The sequence below is a fragment of the Rattus norvegicus genome, chromosome 8 (genome assembly GCF_036323735.1).
Source record: "Rattus norvegicus strain BN/NHsdMcwi chromosome 8, GRCr8, whole genome shotgun sequence".
Classification (NCBI taxonomy): domain Eukaryota; kingdom Metazoa; phylum Chordata; class Mammalia; order Rodentia; family Muridae; genus Rattus; species Rattus norvegicus.
In genome coordinates, this window is record NC_086026.1 from 27,696,180 (window position 1) to 27,713,883 (window position 17,704).

At 51.3% G+C, this 17,704-nt stretch overlaps 2 protein-coding genes and 2 non-coding genes across 5 annotated transcripts; 3 read left to right on the forward strand and 1 right to left on the reverse strand.

Annotated features, from left to right (window-relative positions):
* Positions 1-3,967: 3,967 nt before the first annotated feature.
* Ppan (peter pan homolog) lies at positions 3,968-7,948 on the forward strand. 2 transcript variants are annotated; one of them, NM_001011980.1, is made up of 12 exons: positions 3,968-4,073; positions 4,165-4,335; positions 4,896-4,997; positions 5,188-5,238; positions 5,330-5,500; positions 6,195-6,271; positions 6,453-6,560; positions 6,767-6,890; positions 6,971-7,049; positions 7,143-7,272; positions 7,352-7,518; positions 7,600-7,948. In NM_001011980.1, the coding sequence occupies exons 1-12, from the start codon at positions 4,056-4,058 to the stop codon at positions 7,812-7,814; spliced, it is 1,413 nt and encodes a 470-aa protein (NP_001011980.1). In that variant the 5' UTR covers positions 3,968-4,055; the 3' UTR covers positions 7,815-7,948. The 2 variants fall into 2 exon arrangements, with proteins under 2 accessions (NP_001011980.1, XP_038936908.1); XM_039080980.2 differs by lacking the exons at positions 3,968-4,073; positions 4,165-4,335 and having other exon boundaries at positions 4,909-4,997; positions 5,308-5,500.
* LOC120094524 (small nucleolar RNA SNORD105) lies at positions 5,044-5,127 on the forward strand. Its single transcript, XR_005488818.1, has one exon. It is a non-coding gene; the product is annotated as a small nucleolar RNA SNORD105 (small nucleolar RNA).
* LOC120094528 (small nucleolar RNA U105B) lies at positions 6,305-6,384 on the forward strand. The gene has a single exon (XR_005488821.1). It is a non-coding gene; the product is annotated as a small nucleolar RNA U105B (small nucleolar RNA).
* A 1,786-nt stretch (positions 7,949-9,734) lies between the features above and the next one.
* Positions 9,735-13,767, reverse strand: Eif3g (eukaryotic translation initiation factor 3, subunit G). The gene is made up of 11 exons (NM_001013095.1): positions 13,738-13,767; positions 13,572-13,618; positions 13,295-13,378; positions 13,097-13,185; positions 12,896-12,955; positions 11,378-11,482; positions 11,096-11,285; positions 10,482-10,589; positions 10,217-10,353; positions 10,020-10,126; positions 9,735-9,824 (listed from the first exon to the last, which is right to left on the reverse strand). The coding sequence occupies exons 1-11, from the start codon at positions 13,755-13,757 to the stop codon at positions 9,809-9,811; spliced, it is 963 nt and encodes a 320-aa protein (NP_001013113.1). The 5' UTR covers positions 13,758-13,767; the 3' UTR covers positions 9,735-9,808.
* Positions 13,768-17,704: the final 3,937 nt, after the last annotated feature.

Sequence of the window (17,704 nt, forward strand, 5' to 3'; positions counted from 1 at the left end):
CCCAGAGCATGGATGGAGCCTGGGAGCACAGCAAGTGTAAATATTTAGTATTTCCAGTGTGAGAACCCTGAGCAGAAAAGCCAGATCCCCTTGCCCAGGCCTCCAGAGCATGATAACAGAGGCCAGTGCCCTCTGTGAGTTTCTTCTTTCTCTCAGGCTCGCAGAGCATGGGAGGGCCTCGGCCCTGTAGACTTGTGGGATCCAGACTCAGACAACCATGAAGATGATGTATTGGTGCACATCCTGATGCCTGGTGCTGGGGACACCCTTAAAGGGGTAAATCTCATTTCTCACTTAATCCTAGCAGCCAATAGAGGTGTGACTCAACTGTAGAGCCCCTGCCTAGAATCCCCCAGTGAGGGGCTGGAGGTGTGACTCAGTGGTAGAGCCCATGCAAGGTCCTTGGTTGGTTCCCAATATTGCCAGAAGAAAAGAAAACTTTAGGATGTGGTGACACAAGCTTAATCACAGTGCCTGGGAGGCAGCGGCAGTTGGATCTCTGTGAGTCCCAAGCCAGCCAGGGAGCCCCTATCTTAAAGGGGGTTGGGGTTAGATCTGGATTAATGAGGCAATATGAAGATAAAAGAAAGCCTAAACTGACCTGAACAGAACAAACAGTCCTTACTAGGACAAGGAAAGCAGAGATGGCAGCAAGGTGCAGGGGGCTAGGGTTTTAGAGGACACGAAAGGGAACAATGTTGGGGTGGGAACTTCTATCTGAGGGTTGTTCTTTGATGTTTAATCATATGTTGACTTCGTTAGTCTCCAGCCTGCAGATGCTCTCATAACTATGTTGGTTCTCTTGTCAGCAAGATGTTTCTGTCCCTCTGCTACCCAGCCAGGTTCTAAGCTTGGCTGAGACTCTTTGTTTTAGATCCTTGTCTTAGTCACTGTTCTGCTGTGAAGAGACAGCATGGCAGAGGCAACTTACACAACAGCACATTTACTTGGGGGCTTGTTCGCAGTTTAAGAGGGTGAGTCTACAACCATTATGGTAGCAGACACACAGACAGACATGATCCTGGAACAGTAGCTGGGAGCTCACATGGGATCCATAAGCAGGAAGCAGAGGAGTGACCCTTCTGTTTGGTTTCAGACTCTGAGACAGGGGACTTGTGTGCATGTTTTGCACACCAAAGCAGACCTGGCTTCTAGGTTCTCCCAGCATCCCTCAGTCCCAGCCTGGTATAGCCTGTCCCCAACCCTGAGCTTTCCAGTCCAGGGGTTGGGCTGCCCTTCCGCAAGAGGCTATTTCCTATACAGTCTAGACATTTTGCCCCCTTCTCCTTCTCTCTCTTCCCGCCCTGTGCCCTTTCTCTCTTTATTCCCCCCGCCCCACTATGGTGCCATCTCTGGCCTCAGTCCTTGGGGCCAGTGAACTCTACCGCTGAGCTAAATCCCCAACCCCAGAAACCTGCATTTAATAATTTAATATAATCTAATCTGATCTGGCTTTAATTGACTCATTTCATTGGCAGAGAAATAACTTATCTTTTTTTTTTTTCCAGAGTTGGGGACCGAACCCAGGGCCTTGTGCTTGCTAGGCAAGCGCTCTTCCGCTGAGCTAAACCCCCAACCCCAACTTATCATTTTTGAATCCACAAACTGACACATCTCCTCCAATAAGGCCACACCTCTTAATTCTTCCTAAACTGTGGGTACCAAAAGTTGGAATCTATGAGCCTTCTTCAAACCACCACAGTCACTAACTATTCACTGGGTATGGTGGTACATGCCTTTTATCTCAACACTTAAGGAGGCTGAGGCAGATGGATTTCTGTGAGTTTTGGGCTAGCCTCTACATAATGAAACTGTCTCAAAAAATTAAGAAAAAGAGAAGGATTAGTGGGCTCACCTTCCTGCATATACTGCACATCTTTTTTTTTTCTTTCTTTTTTTTTTTTTTTTTTGGTTCTTTTTTTTTTTTTTTCCAGAGCTGGGGACCGAACCCAGGGCCTTGCGCTTCCTAGGCAAGCGCTCTACCACTGAGCTAAATCCCCAACCCCGTATACTGCACATCTTAAAATGAAAAAAAGCTGCCAGGCAGTGGTGGTGTATGCCTTTGATCCCAACATTCAGGAGGCAGAGGCAGGTGGGTCTCTGTGAGTCCAGGCCAGCCTGGTCTACAGAGCTAATTTAAGAAAAGCCAGGACTATACAAAGAAATCCTGTCTCCAAAACCCCAAGGGGGTTCGGGGAAGAAAGAGGAAAATAGCTTGGGCATGTGGAGTTACAATGATAGTTGGATAGGAAGCTAGGAAGCTGGGCTGGAGAGATGGCTCAGTGGTTAAGACTGCTCTTCCCGAGGTCCTGAGTTCAATTCCCAGCAACCACATGGTGGCTCACAACCATCTGTAAATCTGTAATGGCATCTGATGCTCTCGTCTGGGATTCTGGTGCAACATTGTACTCCTATACATTAAAGAAAAAAAGAAAAAAGAAAAAAGGAAGCCAGATGGGGTGGGAAGACAAAATAGGAGGTGCAGAGGGAGATCTTAAAAGGAGGGGACAAGACTAAGCCTTAGGGTGAGTGTCCTTCCCTTCAAGTGTCCTGCAGCAGAGATGATATGTGGGGAAGGGACAAAAGAGAAGAGGAAGGTTTAAGAGATTCAGAGTACTTGACTTCCAAAGCAAGTTTCCATACTTCTGCCCATCTGTAGACAGGATCTTGGGGAGCAAAGATGGGGACCACTCAGAACCCAGCCCTTGACTACTGCTGAGCCCCAAGTGTAGGGACCAGACAAGACAGAAGGAAATGGATGCAAAGAGGAAAGAGAAAATGAGAGAGTCAGGCTGGAGAGATGGCTCAGTGGTTAAGAGCACTGACTGCTCTCCCAGAGGTCATGAGTTCAAATCCCAGTAACCACATGGTGGCTCACAACCATCTAGAATGAGATCTATATTTATATATAATACATATATTTATATATAATACATATAATATATATAGAAAATGAAAAAGAAATCCAAACTTGGTAAGCTGATTTACATTAAAACTGGCTGGAGAGATGGCTCAGGGTGTTCAATTTCTAGCACCTACATGGCAGTTCATAACCATCTGTAACTCCACTTCCCCCTTCAGGATTCCCTTCTTGCCTCCACAGGCACCCAAACATTTATTCATGTAAAATACCTATGGGCATAGCATAATAATAAATAGTTTAAAACATTTTAGAGAGTCTGCCAAGGTGGCCCAGTGAGTAGAGATGCCTACTGCCACCAAGTCTGAGGATCTGAATTCCATCTCCAGGCCTCATATGACAAAAGAAAACCAACTCTTAAAAGTTATCCTCTGACCTTCCCATGTGTGCCACCACATATGCACCACCACAGATAATAAATAAATAAATACAATTTATTTGGAGAAGGGGTGGACATGGTGGTACATGCCTTTAATCCCAGTGCTTGAAAGACACAGGCTCACGGATCTGAGTTTAGGCAGCCAGGAATGGTGGCACATGCCTCTAATCCCAGTGCTCAGTATAGGCGGATCTCTGTTAGTTGCAAGCCAGCGTGGGCTGCGTGAGAGCCTGTTTCATAATTAAATTAAAAAAACAAAAAAACAAAAAACAAAAACCTGCCTGAAAGGCCAAAAAAAAAAAAAAAAAAAAGGGGTTAGGGATTTAGCTCAGTGGTAGAGCGCTTGCCTAGCAAGCACAAGGCCCTGGGTTCGGTCCCCAGCTCCGAAAAAAAAGAAAAAAGAAAAAAAGAAGAAAAAAAAAAAAAGGAAAGAGTCGCACGCCTTGCAAAACCATGCAGGATAAGGATTTGAACCTTCAATGACTGTGCGTCCCCCTCCCATTTCCGTAAAAGGGGCATAGCATCGTTTTTACAAGCCCTGTAAAGATCCCCTGGTCCTTTAAGCTAACCAGCGCTAAGGCCCGCTGGATGACCTCAGAGGCCGGCGCGCAGGAAGTGGGAAGCGCTAGAAACCGCGCGGCGCCGGAAATTGGCCACGCAGTGCGTAAGCTCCGTGCTCTCTGAGTCTCTTGCACGGAAGTGAACGGTGTGCGCCGGAAGCGACTACAGGGGCTGCCTCGTGGAGAAGCAGGCAGCATGGGGCAGTCGGGGCGGGTGAGGCGCGGCGACCGGGGGGCGGGCATGGGGCGCTGGTGGGGTCGCGACCGAAGCCGGGGCGCTCACCGCCTGCCTGTCATCCCCGCAGTCCCGACATCAGAAGCGCGCTCGCGCCCAGGCGCAGCTCCGCAACCTCGAGGCCTACGCCGCACAGCCGCACTCTTTCGTGTTCACGCGAGGCCGAGCGGGTCGCAGCGTCCAGCAGCTCAGCCTGGATGTGCGGCGGGTCTTGGAACCTCTCACCGCCACACGGCTGCAGGTCTGCATCCCTTAGCCCTTCAGCTCCAGTCTCAGGGCTCGGCATCTTGGCGAGGACTTGGGGCCAGAAGTTGAACACGGCGCCTGCCTTCCATGTGGGAGGCCCTGGCTCAATCCTCAGCACGGCTTGATCCAGGCATAGTGGTGTACAGGCGAAATCGGGAAGAAGAACGAGGGGGAGATCACCTTAGAAGCCATCGTGGTTACATAGTGAGGTCTCGGGTTAAATATAATAATAACGTCGCGCGTTGGGGAGCAACAGTAGGTGACTCAGCGGGAAAGGGGGCTTGCTGCTAAGTCAGAGTTCAATTCTTGTGCCCCACGTAGTGGAGGGGGTGAACCAGCTCCTGAAGGGTTGTCTTCTGACCTCCATCTGTGCACCCCTACACGATTGTACAAAAATACTTTTTAAAAAAGTTTTTGAGTGCTAGGGCTATAGTTTAGGGATATGGGTAAGACCCCAGTACCTCCAGACAGGGGAGGTGTGATCAGAAATAATACCTCAGAATCATCAGTTGCTCAATAGAAACGGCTGTATCCATTTCTTTTTCCATTTATCAGGTTCGAAAGAAGAACTCACTGAAGGACTGTGTGGCAGTGGCCGGTCCCCTGGGGGTCACACACTTTCTTGTTTTGAGCAAAACAGACAGCAGTGTATACTTGGTGAGTGGGCACCATACCATGCCGTTCCCTCCCTGGGCCCCAACTGCTCCTGTCTCATGATGATCCCCACTGCCCTGAGCTGTTGTGATGCAGGCTTCAAAGTAAACGCTCTGAAGCAATGGAGCAAGGCTCTCCCTTTGCCCCATCCACTAGCCAGAGCCCCCAACCTCACCCAACCTTTCTTTGGCAGAAGCTGATGCGACTCCCAGGAGGCCCCACTCTGACCTTTCAGATAAACAAGGTGAAGAAGGGTAGATGTGAGAGCCGGGCTTGCCTTGGAGAGGGCCCTAGTCACACAGGTGGTCCTTAGCCTCTCTTTACCCTCCTTTCAGTACACACTGATACGGGATGTTGTCTCTTCCCTGCGCCGGCACCGGATGCACGAGCAGCAGTTTAACCACCCGCCCCTCCTGATTCTGAACAGCTTTGGCACCCCGGGCATGCACGTCAAACTCATGGCCACCATGTTCCAGAACCTGTTCCCATCCATCAACGTGCACACGGTGAGCCAGATCGAGTGACAGCTGCTGGGAGCGGTTGGGTGTTTGGAGAGGGAGCAGGTATCGCAGACCACGTGTTATGTCTCCATTGTATGGAGAGATTTACTGTCATAAAGCAACGTTAAATTCAAAGGCAAGGCTAGAGTTGATGTGATTTTTGTTGATGAGAGGATCTCATGCATCTCAAGATGGCCTCCAACTTTGTGGCTGAGGCTGGACTTGAACTTCTGATCTTCCATCTCTTCTATGCTTAGTGCACCTTGAGAAGTGTACAACTTACTTTTTAGGTGTTGGTAATCAAACTTGGGCTTCACGCATTGTAGGCCAGCACTCTACCAACTAAGCCATATGTCTGCCCCTTTTTCTTCATTCAAGGTGGTATGTTAGACCAGGCTAGGTCTTTTTGCATTAGCCACCTAGCAAGACTAGAGTGTCAGCTGCAGTCCTGACACCAGGGGCTCTCAGATTAGGCTCCTTATGAGGGCTAATGGTTGACTTTGGTGGCCCCTGCACCTGTGACTTGTAGCCAGTGCTCCAGACAGTCTGAGAACCTTGGTTGTAGGCCCTTACACCTGAGGTACCCCAGTGCCCTCTGCAGGCACAGACTGCTGGAGAGAGCCCCTCCTTCCCAGTTGCAGCCCCTGGTTTCAGCACTTAGTCCACAGGCAGCTCACAGGCCCCCTTGCCTCTGCCCCAGGTGAACCTAAACACCATCAAGCGTTGCCTCCTCATTAACTACAATCCCGACTCCCAGGAGCTGGACTTCCGGCACTAGTGAGTGTTGTGGGAGGGACTCAGGGTAGGACACCCCATGCATCTGATGAGAGCTTTGCTGCTGAGATTGTGTGATTGCTCAGACTCAAAGTAAACGCCCTGATGCATGCGCAGCGGAGGGCAAGGAGCTAACCTGGGACCCTGGGACCCTTCACCTCTCCCTCTGCTCCCACCATTGCAGCAGCATCAAAGTGGTCCCCGTGGGTGCAAGCCGTGGCATGAAGAAGCTCTTACAGGAAAAGTTTCCTAACATGAGCCGATTGCAGGACATCAGTGAGCTGCTGGCCTCGTAAGAAAGCGGGTGGGTGGGGGCTGGGGATTTAGCTCAGTGGTAGAGCGCTTACCTAGGAAGCGCAAGGCCCTGGGTTCGGTCCCCAGCTCCGGAAAAAAAAGAACCAAAAAAAAAAAGAAGAAAGCGGGTGGGTGGCGGCTGCAGCTCAGAGGGTCCCGGATCTGGCCTGTGGAGCACCCAATGTAACCTCTTGTCCCACACAGGGGTGTGGGGCTGTCAGAAAGTGAGGTGGAACCAGACGGAGAACACAATACCACAGAACTGCCCCAGGCGGTGGCTGGCCGAGGGAACATGCAGGCCCAGCAGAGTGCTGTCCGACTCACAGAGGTGAGGAGTGGCTCGTGGTGGCCCTCAAAACTTCCAGTCCCAAGGCTAGCCTGACTCTCTCCCTGTCTGTGTGTTGCCAGATTGGGCCCCGGATGACACTGCAGCTCATTAAGATCCAGGAGGGCGTTGGGAACGGCAATGTCCTCTTCCACAATTTTGGTGAGGGGACAGGGTGAGGCCAGCCTGAGAGCAGTGTTGGATCCTATTGTGATCTTGACATAGTCTGATCTTGACAGTCTGATCTTTCCTCAGTGCACAAGACCGAGGAGGAGCTGCAGGCCATCCTGGCAGCGAAGGAGGAGAAGCTACGGCTCAAGGCACAGCGTCAGAACCAACAGGCAGAGAACTTGAAGCGCAAGCAGGAACTGCGTGAGGCTCACAAGTATGCAGAGGCATGGGACAGAAAGGGCTGGGATCCTGGTCACCTGGGCAAGCTGACCCGGGACACACTTGTCCTCCAGGAAGAAGAGCCTGGCAGGCATAAAGCGAGCACGTGCAAAGGCCGATGGCGACAGTGACGCTGAGGACCCAGGGGCACCTCCAGAAGCAGTGGGGATGAGCCAGCTGGAGGAGGAAGAGGATGATGCAGAGTATTTCCGCCAGGCCGTGGGCGAGGAGCCTGATGAAGGTGGGCAGGGTCTGTACTGGCCACACCTGAGGTCCTACCTTTTACTTCTGAGGAACTTAACAACCATTTCTCTCCCTACAGACTTGTTCCCCACAGTGGCCAAGCGGAGACGGCAGGGGGGCCCTGTGGGCAAGAAGCGGCCTGGGAAGGAGCAGAGGCCTGGTAATAAAGGCCGTGGTCAGAGTGGCAACTGGCAGGCTCTGAAGCCACATGGCAGATCCCAGAGAGTCAAGACCAAGCTGGGACCCAGAGCCAGGTCCCGTGACTTGGGTCCACCATCAAGGAAAGGACCCTGAACCTGCCTGTCAGTGGGTGGACCATGTGTGGATGCCCCAGATTGGGGCCCGGAAGCTGCCCTGGGCCCCAGTGCACTCCGGTTTCCTTTCATAAAGGAACTGCCCAGTTACCTCCAATAAACCTGAACATGACACATTGAGCTTTCTCTCTGGCTGGGGTGGGGACAGCTACTAAACTGAGACAGGCCCAGCCTGGATAGTACGAGGAGGAAGCAGGCTGGGTGGGAGGGTTACTCTGGCTGTGCAGGTAGAGACTGGCTCATTACCGGCCTGCTGGGAACCCAGATGGGACCTTGGATAGCCAGAAGCTGCTGGGAAGATTAGCCAGCACTCAGCTCATTGAAGTGGGACGTGTGTTCTATGGGGCTAATTATATCCCACTCAGGACATTAAGGGAGTGGTGGGAGGGTGCTACCAGAGTTTGTAAGTTGGGGGTGGGGTTGTTTGGAGTGGTAAGGCTACAAAGTGGATACCTCCTCACTGGTACTAGGTACCCTCCAGTGGTTTGGGGGGAACCTAGCAACTTCAGAAGGGGAGTGCTCTGAAGTTCACAACTGCAAGCTTCTGTAGTCTCAGTACAGAGTCCTATGCCTACCCAGCCTTGTTTCCAAATCAGTGTGGCCCTGGTCCATCCCACCTAAAGGTAGGTTGGTCTGGTCAGTAAGGGGTCTACCAGGCTGTGTGTCACTTGTAGGAACTGGTGTATGGAAAAGGAGGAGTAGGCCTGAGGCGGGTGGCTCAGTCAGGTACTCTGCTCACAGGGAGCTTGTCCAGCCCACAGAAGTACTTGGGAGCTACTGGCAAGTACATCCGTCTTCAGGACTTCCTCTGGCTCATCCTGATTGCAGAGCTCCTCTTGGCCACAGTGGGCAAGTTTATCACCCAAGTACAGAGGCCTTCTCTGTGCAGCCAGCAGTCAGCAACATGTTCTATGCACGAACACTGCCTCTCTGGCTGCCTACTGCCACCCGCCTGAAAACTGGAGCTTGGGGATGGCTATGGGCCTGCAACCTGCTCAGCAGCAGCATCCTCTGCTTGCCTCGGTTTCAGCCAATACAAGGTGGTTGTGCACCCCTTCTTTACACAGACACCTGTCACCTGCAACCCAAGCACCTGGGCTATCGGTGCTGTCAGCTGGGTCATGGCCATCCTGAGTGCTGCCCCCCACGCTTTCTCCTACCAGAGACAGCCCAACAGACGTGGGGCAGCAGCAACAACAATCTCAATGCCTCTGTCAAGTACCTAGAAATGGGGGACGGACAGCCAGAGGCCTTCAGAGCCTACAGTGTGATCCTGGCAGGCCTGGGTGGCTTCCTGCCTCTGCTGTTCACACCAATGACCGACAGTGTCCTGGGGCTGGTGGTGCCAGGGCTCAACCACAGCCCAGAAGCTGCGTGTGGTAGTGCTGGTGGCCAATGGTGTGGCTCTCCATGCCTGCTCCTATGCGCCCTACCACATCACACAAGTGCTCCATGTGGATGCCAAGATGTGCTGGTTGGCTCACTGCCCCAATTTCTCCAATAAGGCGCAGGCTGAGCAGGAGCTGGGGCCCTTCTTTGGCTGACAATACACATCCTTGTGCCCCTGGCCGCATGCATGTACCCCTTGCTCTACATGGCTGTGGTACCCAGCATGTGCTGCCACCCATGTCATGTTGTGACAACAGATCCTAAGCAAGGGTCCTCCAGTTACCCTCAAGGCTGGTGCCTCACCAGTGCCAGCTGCCTCCCACCTGGGCAGGTCCTTTAATAAAACCATAGGCTGGGGTTGGGGATTTAGCTCAGTGGTAGAGCGCTTGCCTAGCAAGCGCAAGGCCCTGGGTTCGGTCCCCAGCTCCGAAAAAAAAAAAAACCCATAGGCTGAGGGAGGGGCCAGCTTCGCCCCCACAGGGAGACCCATGAAAACGAGCAGGACACAGTGTATTTGGAGTCTGTTTACTGGAAGCTTTCTGTCCCTGAGGATCTGGACAACAGCAGCAGGCAGCAGATGTCTTATTAATTCGTTGAAGGCCTGGGAAGAGGAAGAGAGGTGGTCAGGATGCAGGTGGGGACCTGTGATGCTGAAGGTTACCTCATACCAGGGAAGCCCAGGCCTTGCCTGCTTGGGACCAGTAGCTTCATGCCTGGCAAGGACCTTCCTTCAGACAGACCTGGCAACCACATAACAGGGCCAGGGAGAATGTGGGAAAGGTAGAAGGGTTCTTACTTGGCCCACTCGACATTGAGGATAAGATGGTCGTAGCCAAAGCCAGACACCCCTGCAATGGCACGCGCAGCATCCTCCCGGCGGTGAAAGCTGATAAAGGCAAAACCCTGTGGGCCGAGGCAGACATGGAGGTGGTGAGAAGTGGGTCAGGGGATGCCTACTCTCCAGTTACCCATCCCTCAGCCCCGTTCACCCACCTTGGACTGCCCAGTGGTCTTGTCCTTGGCCAAGTAGATTCGGGAGATGGAGCCAAAAGGCCGGAAGAGTTCCTGTAAGTCAGTCTCACGAGTGTCCTCAGACAGATTAGTGACACGGATGGTGGCATTGTCATCAGCTTTGTGGGCAGGGCAGGGAGAGGTAGCCGTGAGGAGGATGCCGTAGTCAGACCCACGCCCACAACGCAGGACTAATTACAGGGTGTCTAGGTACCACCTGCTCCCTGGGTTTTCCTACCCTCCTCACCTCTGCGGTTTGGCTGCATAGACTCCCCACGGCGGCTTGCCCCGTCCCGGAGACTAGGAGGCACATACTTCCCTGTCTTGTTCTGGGCGGCCTGCACAGGCTCCAGTTCTGGAAAGCAGCAGACAAAAGTGATATTCAGCCCACCCCTGGGGACAGGCGTCCAGCCACCCTTTGGTGACCCACATCATATCCAGGAAGCTACAACCCTTCAGAGTCTCTACTCACGACATGGACAAGGTGAGCAGGGCAGACGTGATCCGGGCTTGCAGAGCCCTCCCTACAAGCTAGAGAATACCAGCTGGCAGCAGCCTGACTATAGGATGTCCCTCAGCAACACATCCATGATAGCAAGAATCAAGTCACAGAAGGCAGTTACCCCCACAGGACATGTTAGATTTCGGTCTACTGAGCCCAGCACATATGTGGGTGTCACCTGAATGTATGTGTGCATACATACATATACACACGCACACCCAAGTTAGAGTAAGTCATCAGTCACACTTGCATCAGAATGACCACCATGCCCAAAGTTGTCCCTAGGTGATATAGGGAAAGAAAACAGTACACTACAAAAGGAACAGCTGAGGCCCCTCCCAGGCGCCCCATGCCCACACCTCCTGGCAATTTCTCCTTCTCCCCGGTAGACAGGCCCAGCTGCTCAGCCAGCTCCTTCTGCATGGGTCCTAGTGTGTCCTTGTAGGGGCAGCGGGTGGTCCAATGGTCGCCCTTGCAAATGCGGCAGGACACGATCTTCTGGCCCTTGAGCTTGTTCATTGGGTCCTCCTCCTCCTGGCAGTTCAGGTCCTGGTGGGGAAGGGATGGCTCAGAAGGGGCTGCTATGTCCTACCCACCCCACTCCCTCTGCGTTTCTCAGGTTCCAGTTTCACCCTGCTCACCTCTTTGCTAGTGATGAATGTCATGGAGACGTCATCACTGACTGTGGTAGTGGCTACATTGGGCCCTGGCGGGTCAAACTCTGAGTTGCCAAACTTCTTCCAATTCTGGGCTCCCAGGAAAAGATGGGGAGGTGAGGATGAAGGCAGGAAGGATCCCACAGTGCAGCACCCCAGACAGACAACCATTCCGGGGCTTTGACTCCTATGTTCTAGTTTCCCTAGAGGCCTTCCGTGTGGTAACAGTGACAATACCCACTTCCTAAGATAGACATGGCGGCACATGACATCACTCCAACATCTGCCAGGTGCAAACAGGAGGATCCTGAGCTGCAGGCCATCCTGAGACACAAGCTCTAAACCAGCTTGAGCTGTATGAGGCCCCATCTAAATGAATGAATAAATACATAAGAAAAGGAAAAGGGGGCTGGGGACTTAGCTCAGTGGTAGAGCGCTTACCTAGGAAGCGCAAGGCCCTGGGTTCGGTCCCCAGCTCCGAAAAAAAGAACCAAAAAAAAAAAAAAAAAAAAAAAAAAAAAAGAAAAGGAAAAGGTGCTGGTGCCGTAGCTCAGTGTGAAAAGGTGCAGTTTACTTGTTGTACTTGTAACAACCTGAGCTTGATCCCAAAGTCACACAAAAAGTTGAGCATGGGGCTCAACTGTGCCACTGCAGTTTCTGGGCAGGTCAGTAGCCCAGCTCCCATCAGGAATGAAGGAGGAATCCCCAGATCTTAGGAACCTTGAGCTAGTTAGACCTGAGGTTCATTTCCTTCCTGTAACATGGGGGCCACAAAGCCCCCTGCCTCCCTAAACTGGCGTGGGGATTGAGAAGCCATGTCGAGCTAGATGACTTGGGGGGGAGGGGTGCTTGCTCTCAGGCAGTGCTGCCCCGGCTAGACGCCCTTGCCCCCTTGGTAAGTAGAGGCTGCTCGCTTCTTCATGTAGACAAAGGAGGAAGAATCTAAGTGGGGACTCGGGAGGCAGAAGCATTCTGAATGAAGACTGTAGAGCTAAAGTCTCTCAAAAATAACAAGCCAGGAAGTGGTGGCAGTGCCTTAAATCCTAAGTCTGGGGTAAAGGCAGGTGGACCTCTGAGTTCATGGTCAGCCTGGTCTACAGAGAGTTCAGAACAGCTAGAGCTACAGAGAAACCCTGTCTGGAAAAAACAGACAAACTACAAACAGAAAAACCAAGAGGGCTGGATATGTCTCAGTACAGTATTTGTCACAGAAGTGCCCATCAGAGTTGATCCCAATGAAGATCTGAGATCAGAGGCATGTACTTATGTGGGAACAGCAAGCCCAGTCTAGTTTCTAATATAAAGAGACCATCTCAAACCAAAAGTGCGCACACCTGCGCACAAAAGGAGAAGAAAAAAAAATCTTAACTTCATCTACTCCTGGGTCCTAAACTTTCAAGGCCTAACACTAAACTTTTATTCTACATCAACAAAAAGGGGCTTCCTAAGTCCTCTGGTCAGTCCTGGGGAACACCCCCATCCCCCAAATAAGTACACTCTCACCTTCCTCCTGGCCACAGCCTTTGATGCCTTCCGGGTCTCAATTCTGAAGGTTCTGACAATCTGAAGGTGGGAAAGAGTTAGGAGTGCTTCCCGAGTCTCAGGCCTGCCTCAGCCATCCAAAGCAACACTGACACTCTTCACCACCGATCTAAGAGCCCCTGAACAAGTCACGCTGACCACATATGCCCACCTCACCCTTACCTTGAACTTCTTCCCATCTTCCTCTACCTTGTACTCAGTCACCGTCTTTATGTTCCCATTGATGACTTCCTTGGGAGGTGGCAGTGGGTCTGGAGGAAGATCACAGAAACTAACTCCTGGGTAATGGGACTGGCTGGAAAGTAGGCTTGAGAATCGGAAGGGAGAAGGGAGAAGAAGGCAGGGATGGACGGTGCTCACCTCCAGGAAGTAACTCCGGCTCTGGACTGGTGTCACCGGTGGGCAGAGGGATTCCTTTCAGGAGCTCGCTGGTGACACACTTGTCTGCCGGAGGGAATTCGGGGAGGAAGGTAAGTGAGCCACAGCGCTGGAACTTTCAAGCCAATGGCGGGGGTTGGGGTGGGGGACCGCTCCAGGGGCAGAGCGCAAAGCGAGGGTGGGACTGGCCACAAGCGGCCCTAGCCTGTGCGTGGGCATCCGGGTCTCGCAGCGGGCGGGGCCGCGCACAAGCACTCACCGTCCTCTCCCTCCTCTTCCACCTGGTCGGCCCAGCTGGGCTTCGAGCTGCGGGGACAGGAGATCGGTGAGCGGGTCCCGGGCCCCGCGCTACCTGGACCACCATACACCCCAGAGCTGCCCCCACTCGGCCTCTCTGGCGACCCCCACCGCCACCGAACACTTACTCAAAGTCGCCAGTCGGCATCTCGAAGTCCTACTCCACGCAGCTCTCAGCCCGGGTAAAGACCGGAAGCCCGTGTAGAAGAGGCTTCCGGTGCTGTGGCCGCTGCCTAGAGCGGCCAGACCGCGGTGACCACAGCGCCTCCCTGTGGACAAATGTGGACATGCATGTTTTGCGTGCCGCAAAGCGCTGGCATCCAACCTGGAAAGGGGGTCTAGAAAAGAGCTTCTAAGAGCGTTTTAAACTTTTTACTCCCTCTTTAGGCTGATGGAACTAGATGTCAGTGTCTCACTCTATAGCTAGGATAATCAGTAACTCCCCACAATCCTTCTGTCTCAACTCCAAAACGCTCATGAACATCATTCCCAGGGTGGCCTTGAATACGAGGCTGTCCTGAACCTTGTGGTGTATGTACCCCAGCTAGCCTTGAATCTTTCCACCTCATTCTAGCAAGTGCCGGGAATACGAACATGAAACCACCACACTGGAAACTGATTCGTTCTCTCCCTCCTCTTGGAGAATTAGTTTTAATTATCACCCAGTGTTAGAGGTGGAAGCTGGAAAATCATGAGTTGAAGGCCATTTCAGCTACTTTTTGGATTCCAGGCTAGCCTGTGCTACATGAGACTCTGTATCCAAAACTAAAACCCTTACTTTGTTCCCCAGGCTTGCCCCTGAACTCCCGAATGCAAGCAATTGACAAATAACTGGCATTATACCAACAAGCCTGGGGGAAAAGCACATGTATCAAGAATGCCCTTAAAAAAAAAAAAAAAGAACCAAAAAAAAAAAAAAAAAAAAGAATGCCCTTGATTTGTGTTGTTTGGATGATACCAGGACTCTGGTTTGTTGAAGAAGATATAGACTCAGACCACCTGGTCTCCTGTGCTTCCTTTTCTGTGACGCATGCTAGGTTTTATCATGCAAACTTGCGTGTGTGTTTGTACTGTGTTTGAAGACACCGTGCTTGTGCACTCACAAACCCTTATGCACAGTACACGTGTGGAGGTCAGGGGACACTTTGCAGGAGGCCTCTCCTTCCACTATGTGGGTCCTGCAGCTCAGGCCCGCAGTCTTGGCCTCCTGTTGGGGTCAATGAATCGCTTCACAAACCACATGAACACCAATCTCTGACAGACACGGACAGTTTATTTAGCGTACATCCCAGGACTGGTTGACCAAGGTCACACTCCAGATTCAGGGACTGAACCCCAAGCTAAGATCCTGCAGGGTTGTTAAGCCCCAAATCCACAAACATCTGTGCCAAGTTATTTCACCAATCAGGATTTAGGGATAGGCAGATTTCCTTGGGATCATGTCTTTGTTGTACACTTACCCTGCTCCCAATGGTTGGGGTATTCAACTGTGGCAGGGGACTTGCCTTGTCTAACATTCAAGTCTTAACTTGCCAGCCAGGGGGCTGGAGAGATGGCTCAGTGGTTAAGAGCGCTGACTGCTCTTCCTGAGGTCCTGAGTTCAAATCCCAGCAACCACATGGTGGCTCACAACCATCTGTAATGATATCAGATGCCCTCTTCTGGTGTGTCTGAAGACAGCTGCAGTGTACTTATATATAATAAATAAATAAATCTTTTAATTAAAAAAAAAACTTGCCAACCAGGATGTCAGTTATCCATGCTCATGTCTCTTTTTGCTCTCTGAGGTTGTCAGTTCCCAGGAAGGTCTTGGGAATGTAATCTTTACTCAACTCCTACTCAAAATGGAAGTCTTGTTCCAAATAGTTTCTTACACTGGTGCAGGTGTCTCTCTTATGTTGGGGTCCATCCCAGGGGCAGCTTACAAAGGCAAGTGCCATAGAAACTTATGTATGGTTCAGGAAGTGCTGCTGGGTGGCCGATTCGGGTCCAGGCTTATTGTGGGTCATGATACAAAACCGTTCTACTGACTTCTATCATGATTGATTTCCAAGGGCACAGAGCATAACAGAATACGTAATCAATCTCGGCATTAGAAAGTTTCTTAGTAACAGCAGAGACATGGGAAAGTTTCCTTATAATGGTAGGCTACCCAGGTAACAGTCACCTAGGCCCTAACATTTTATCTAGGCCTTAAAATATTTTACCTAGGTCCCAATACCTCCTTAGCTGCAAAAGCATGTCGTAAGTTCTATTCCTGCCACCTTAAACTATCTCCCATGTGAAGCTCTTATCAAGTAAATGAAGACTATAACAGATTCTCTGCCTCCAGGGACACCCATTCCAAGCTCCGTGTGTAATGGCCAATACTCCCGGCACTTAGAACTTGTATCTTGGGCTGGCCAATGACTCAGTGGGTGAAGGTGCTTTCCATGAGCCTGTTGCCGTGAGTTCAACCCCAGGACCCATCTGGGAGAAGGAGAGAACTGACTCTAGCAAGTTGTTCTCTGAGCCCACACGTATGCCGTGGTGTGTTCTCACACACTGAATTGGAGTGAAGTTCTTGTAGAATCATGGCGTCTAGGGTAAACACCAGCGTGAATAGCTGTTTTCTAGAAGCACTAAGACCTTGAAGAAATCTTGTGAGGATGTTCAAGATTCAGTCCATAGAGACTGGATTTCCCTGCGCCCAGAAAGGCCTTAATTCATCCTCAAGTGGTTCTCTTTCTTCAGTGGACCCTCAGGACCAAGAACGCCAACACGAAAGTGTAATGGAATCAGAAGAGGTCAGGCACCATCTAAGGATGGGTGGTATGGCTGTAAAAGCAGGTTGGATAATCAACTTACATTTGGCATTTACTGTCATTCTCTCTAAGGATGCAATAAACAAAATGGTCAATTCCAATGCTAGGGAGGTAGAGGCAGAAAATCTAAGAGTTTGAACTCAGCTGGGCATGATGAAACAGAGTGGAGTCGTGACTCAAGTGACAAACAGACAAACAGACTAAAGAGTTAGTTTGAGGGGTTGGGGATTTAGCTCAGTGGTAGAGCGCTTGCCTAGCAAACGCAAGGCCCTGGGTTCGGTCCCCAGCTCCGAAAAAAAGAAAAAGAAAAAAAAAAAGAGTTAGTTTGAGGTCTCTGTCCTCCACGCTGGAGAACAAAGTCACTTTAAGATTTTCTGAGGTACCTTACTGTGTTTTCTTGTGAGAAAGCTTCTCTCAGTAGCCACTAGAGGGCAGAGTAGAACAGTCAGTCAGAGAAGGAAGGAGGTTGGGGAACCAAGGAAAGAATGCCAGCTGCAAAGCGGGTTTTTAGGAAAGTGACCCACGGGGCCACACACCCGGCTGAGACAGGAGTGTTCTCTCAAGACTGAGGCCAGCCTGGGTTACAGAGCAATCCCCTGTTTGTAACAAAATAAAAAGAAAACTGGCCAGGCAGTTTTTAAAGGTTACAAAAATAAAGCACTAATAGGATTTTTTTCCTTGGAACCTAGTAGTACAACTTATGACAAATTGTATGCAAAGGTGTGACTGTTAGAAGGCTGTGTAGTGGAGGGGGGGGGCTGCATATGCCCGTCATCAGTTGAGGTAGCAGCAGTGAGCCTCCAAAGGCTGCTTGCACTACACAGTAAAAACCCACTAAATAAATGGTGTCGCTCTTTTTCTGGGGAGCAGAGTCTTGTGTAGCTTTGGCTGGCCCCAAACTCGCTAGGTAGCTGAGGATGACTTCAAGCTACCAATCCTCCTGCCTCTACCTCCCCAGTGTTTGAATGACGGCAAACACTGGAGCCCCAGTGCATACTGGGCGTGCTGTCTTAGGTTTCTATCGCTGTGATAAATACCATGACCGAAAGCCACGTAGGGAGAAAGGGGCTCGCTTTATCTTACAGTTTATAGTCCTGTACTGAAGTCAGGGCAGGAACTTAGCGCGTGAAGCAGAGGCCATGGAGGAGTGCTGCCTACTGACTACAACCTATGGCTTGCACGGTTGGCTTTTGACTGTTTTGTTTTGGAGACAGAGTCTAACTCCTGGCTGTCCGGGAACTGGCTCTTTAGACCAGGCTGGCCTCTAACTCACAGAAATCCAACCGCTCCT

Coding starts and splice junctions, on each gene's coding strand:
- Ppan (NM_001011980.1), top strand. Junction 4,998..5,187: donor CAGACAGCAGTGTATACTTG/GTGAGTGGGCAC, acceptor TTTCTTTGGCAG/AAGCTGATGCGACTCCCAGG. Junction 5,501..6,194: donor CATCCATCAACGTGCACACG/GTGAGCCAGATC, acceptor CCTCTGCCCCAG/GTGAACCTAAACACCATCAA.
- Eif3g (NM_001013095.1), bottom strand. CDS start 13,757: ATGCCGACTGGCGACTTTGA. Junction 11,286..11,377: donor CATTCATCACTAGCAAAGAG/GTGAGCAGGGTG, acceptor CTTCCCCACCAG/GACCTGAACTGCCAGGAGGA. Junction 10,354..10,481: donor TATGCAGCCAAACCGCAGAG/GTGAGGAGGGTA, acceptor CTGCCCACAAAG/CTGATGACAATGCCACCATC.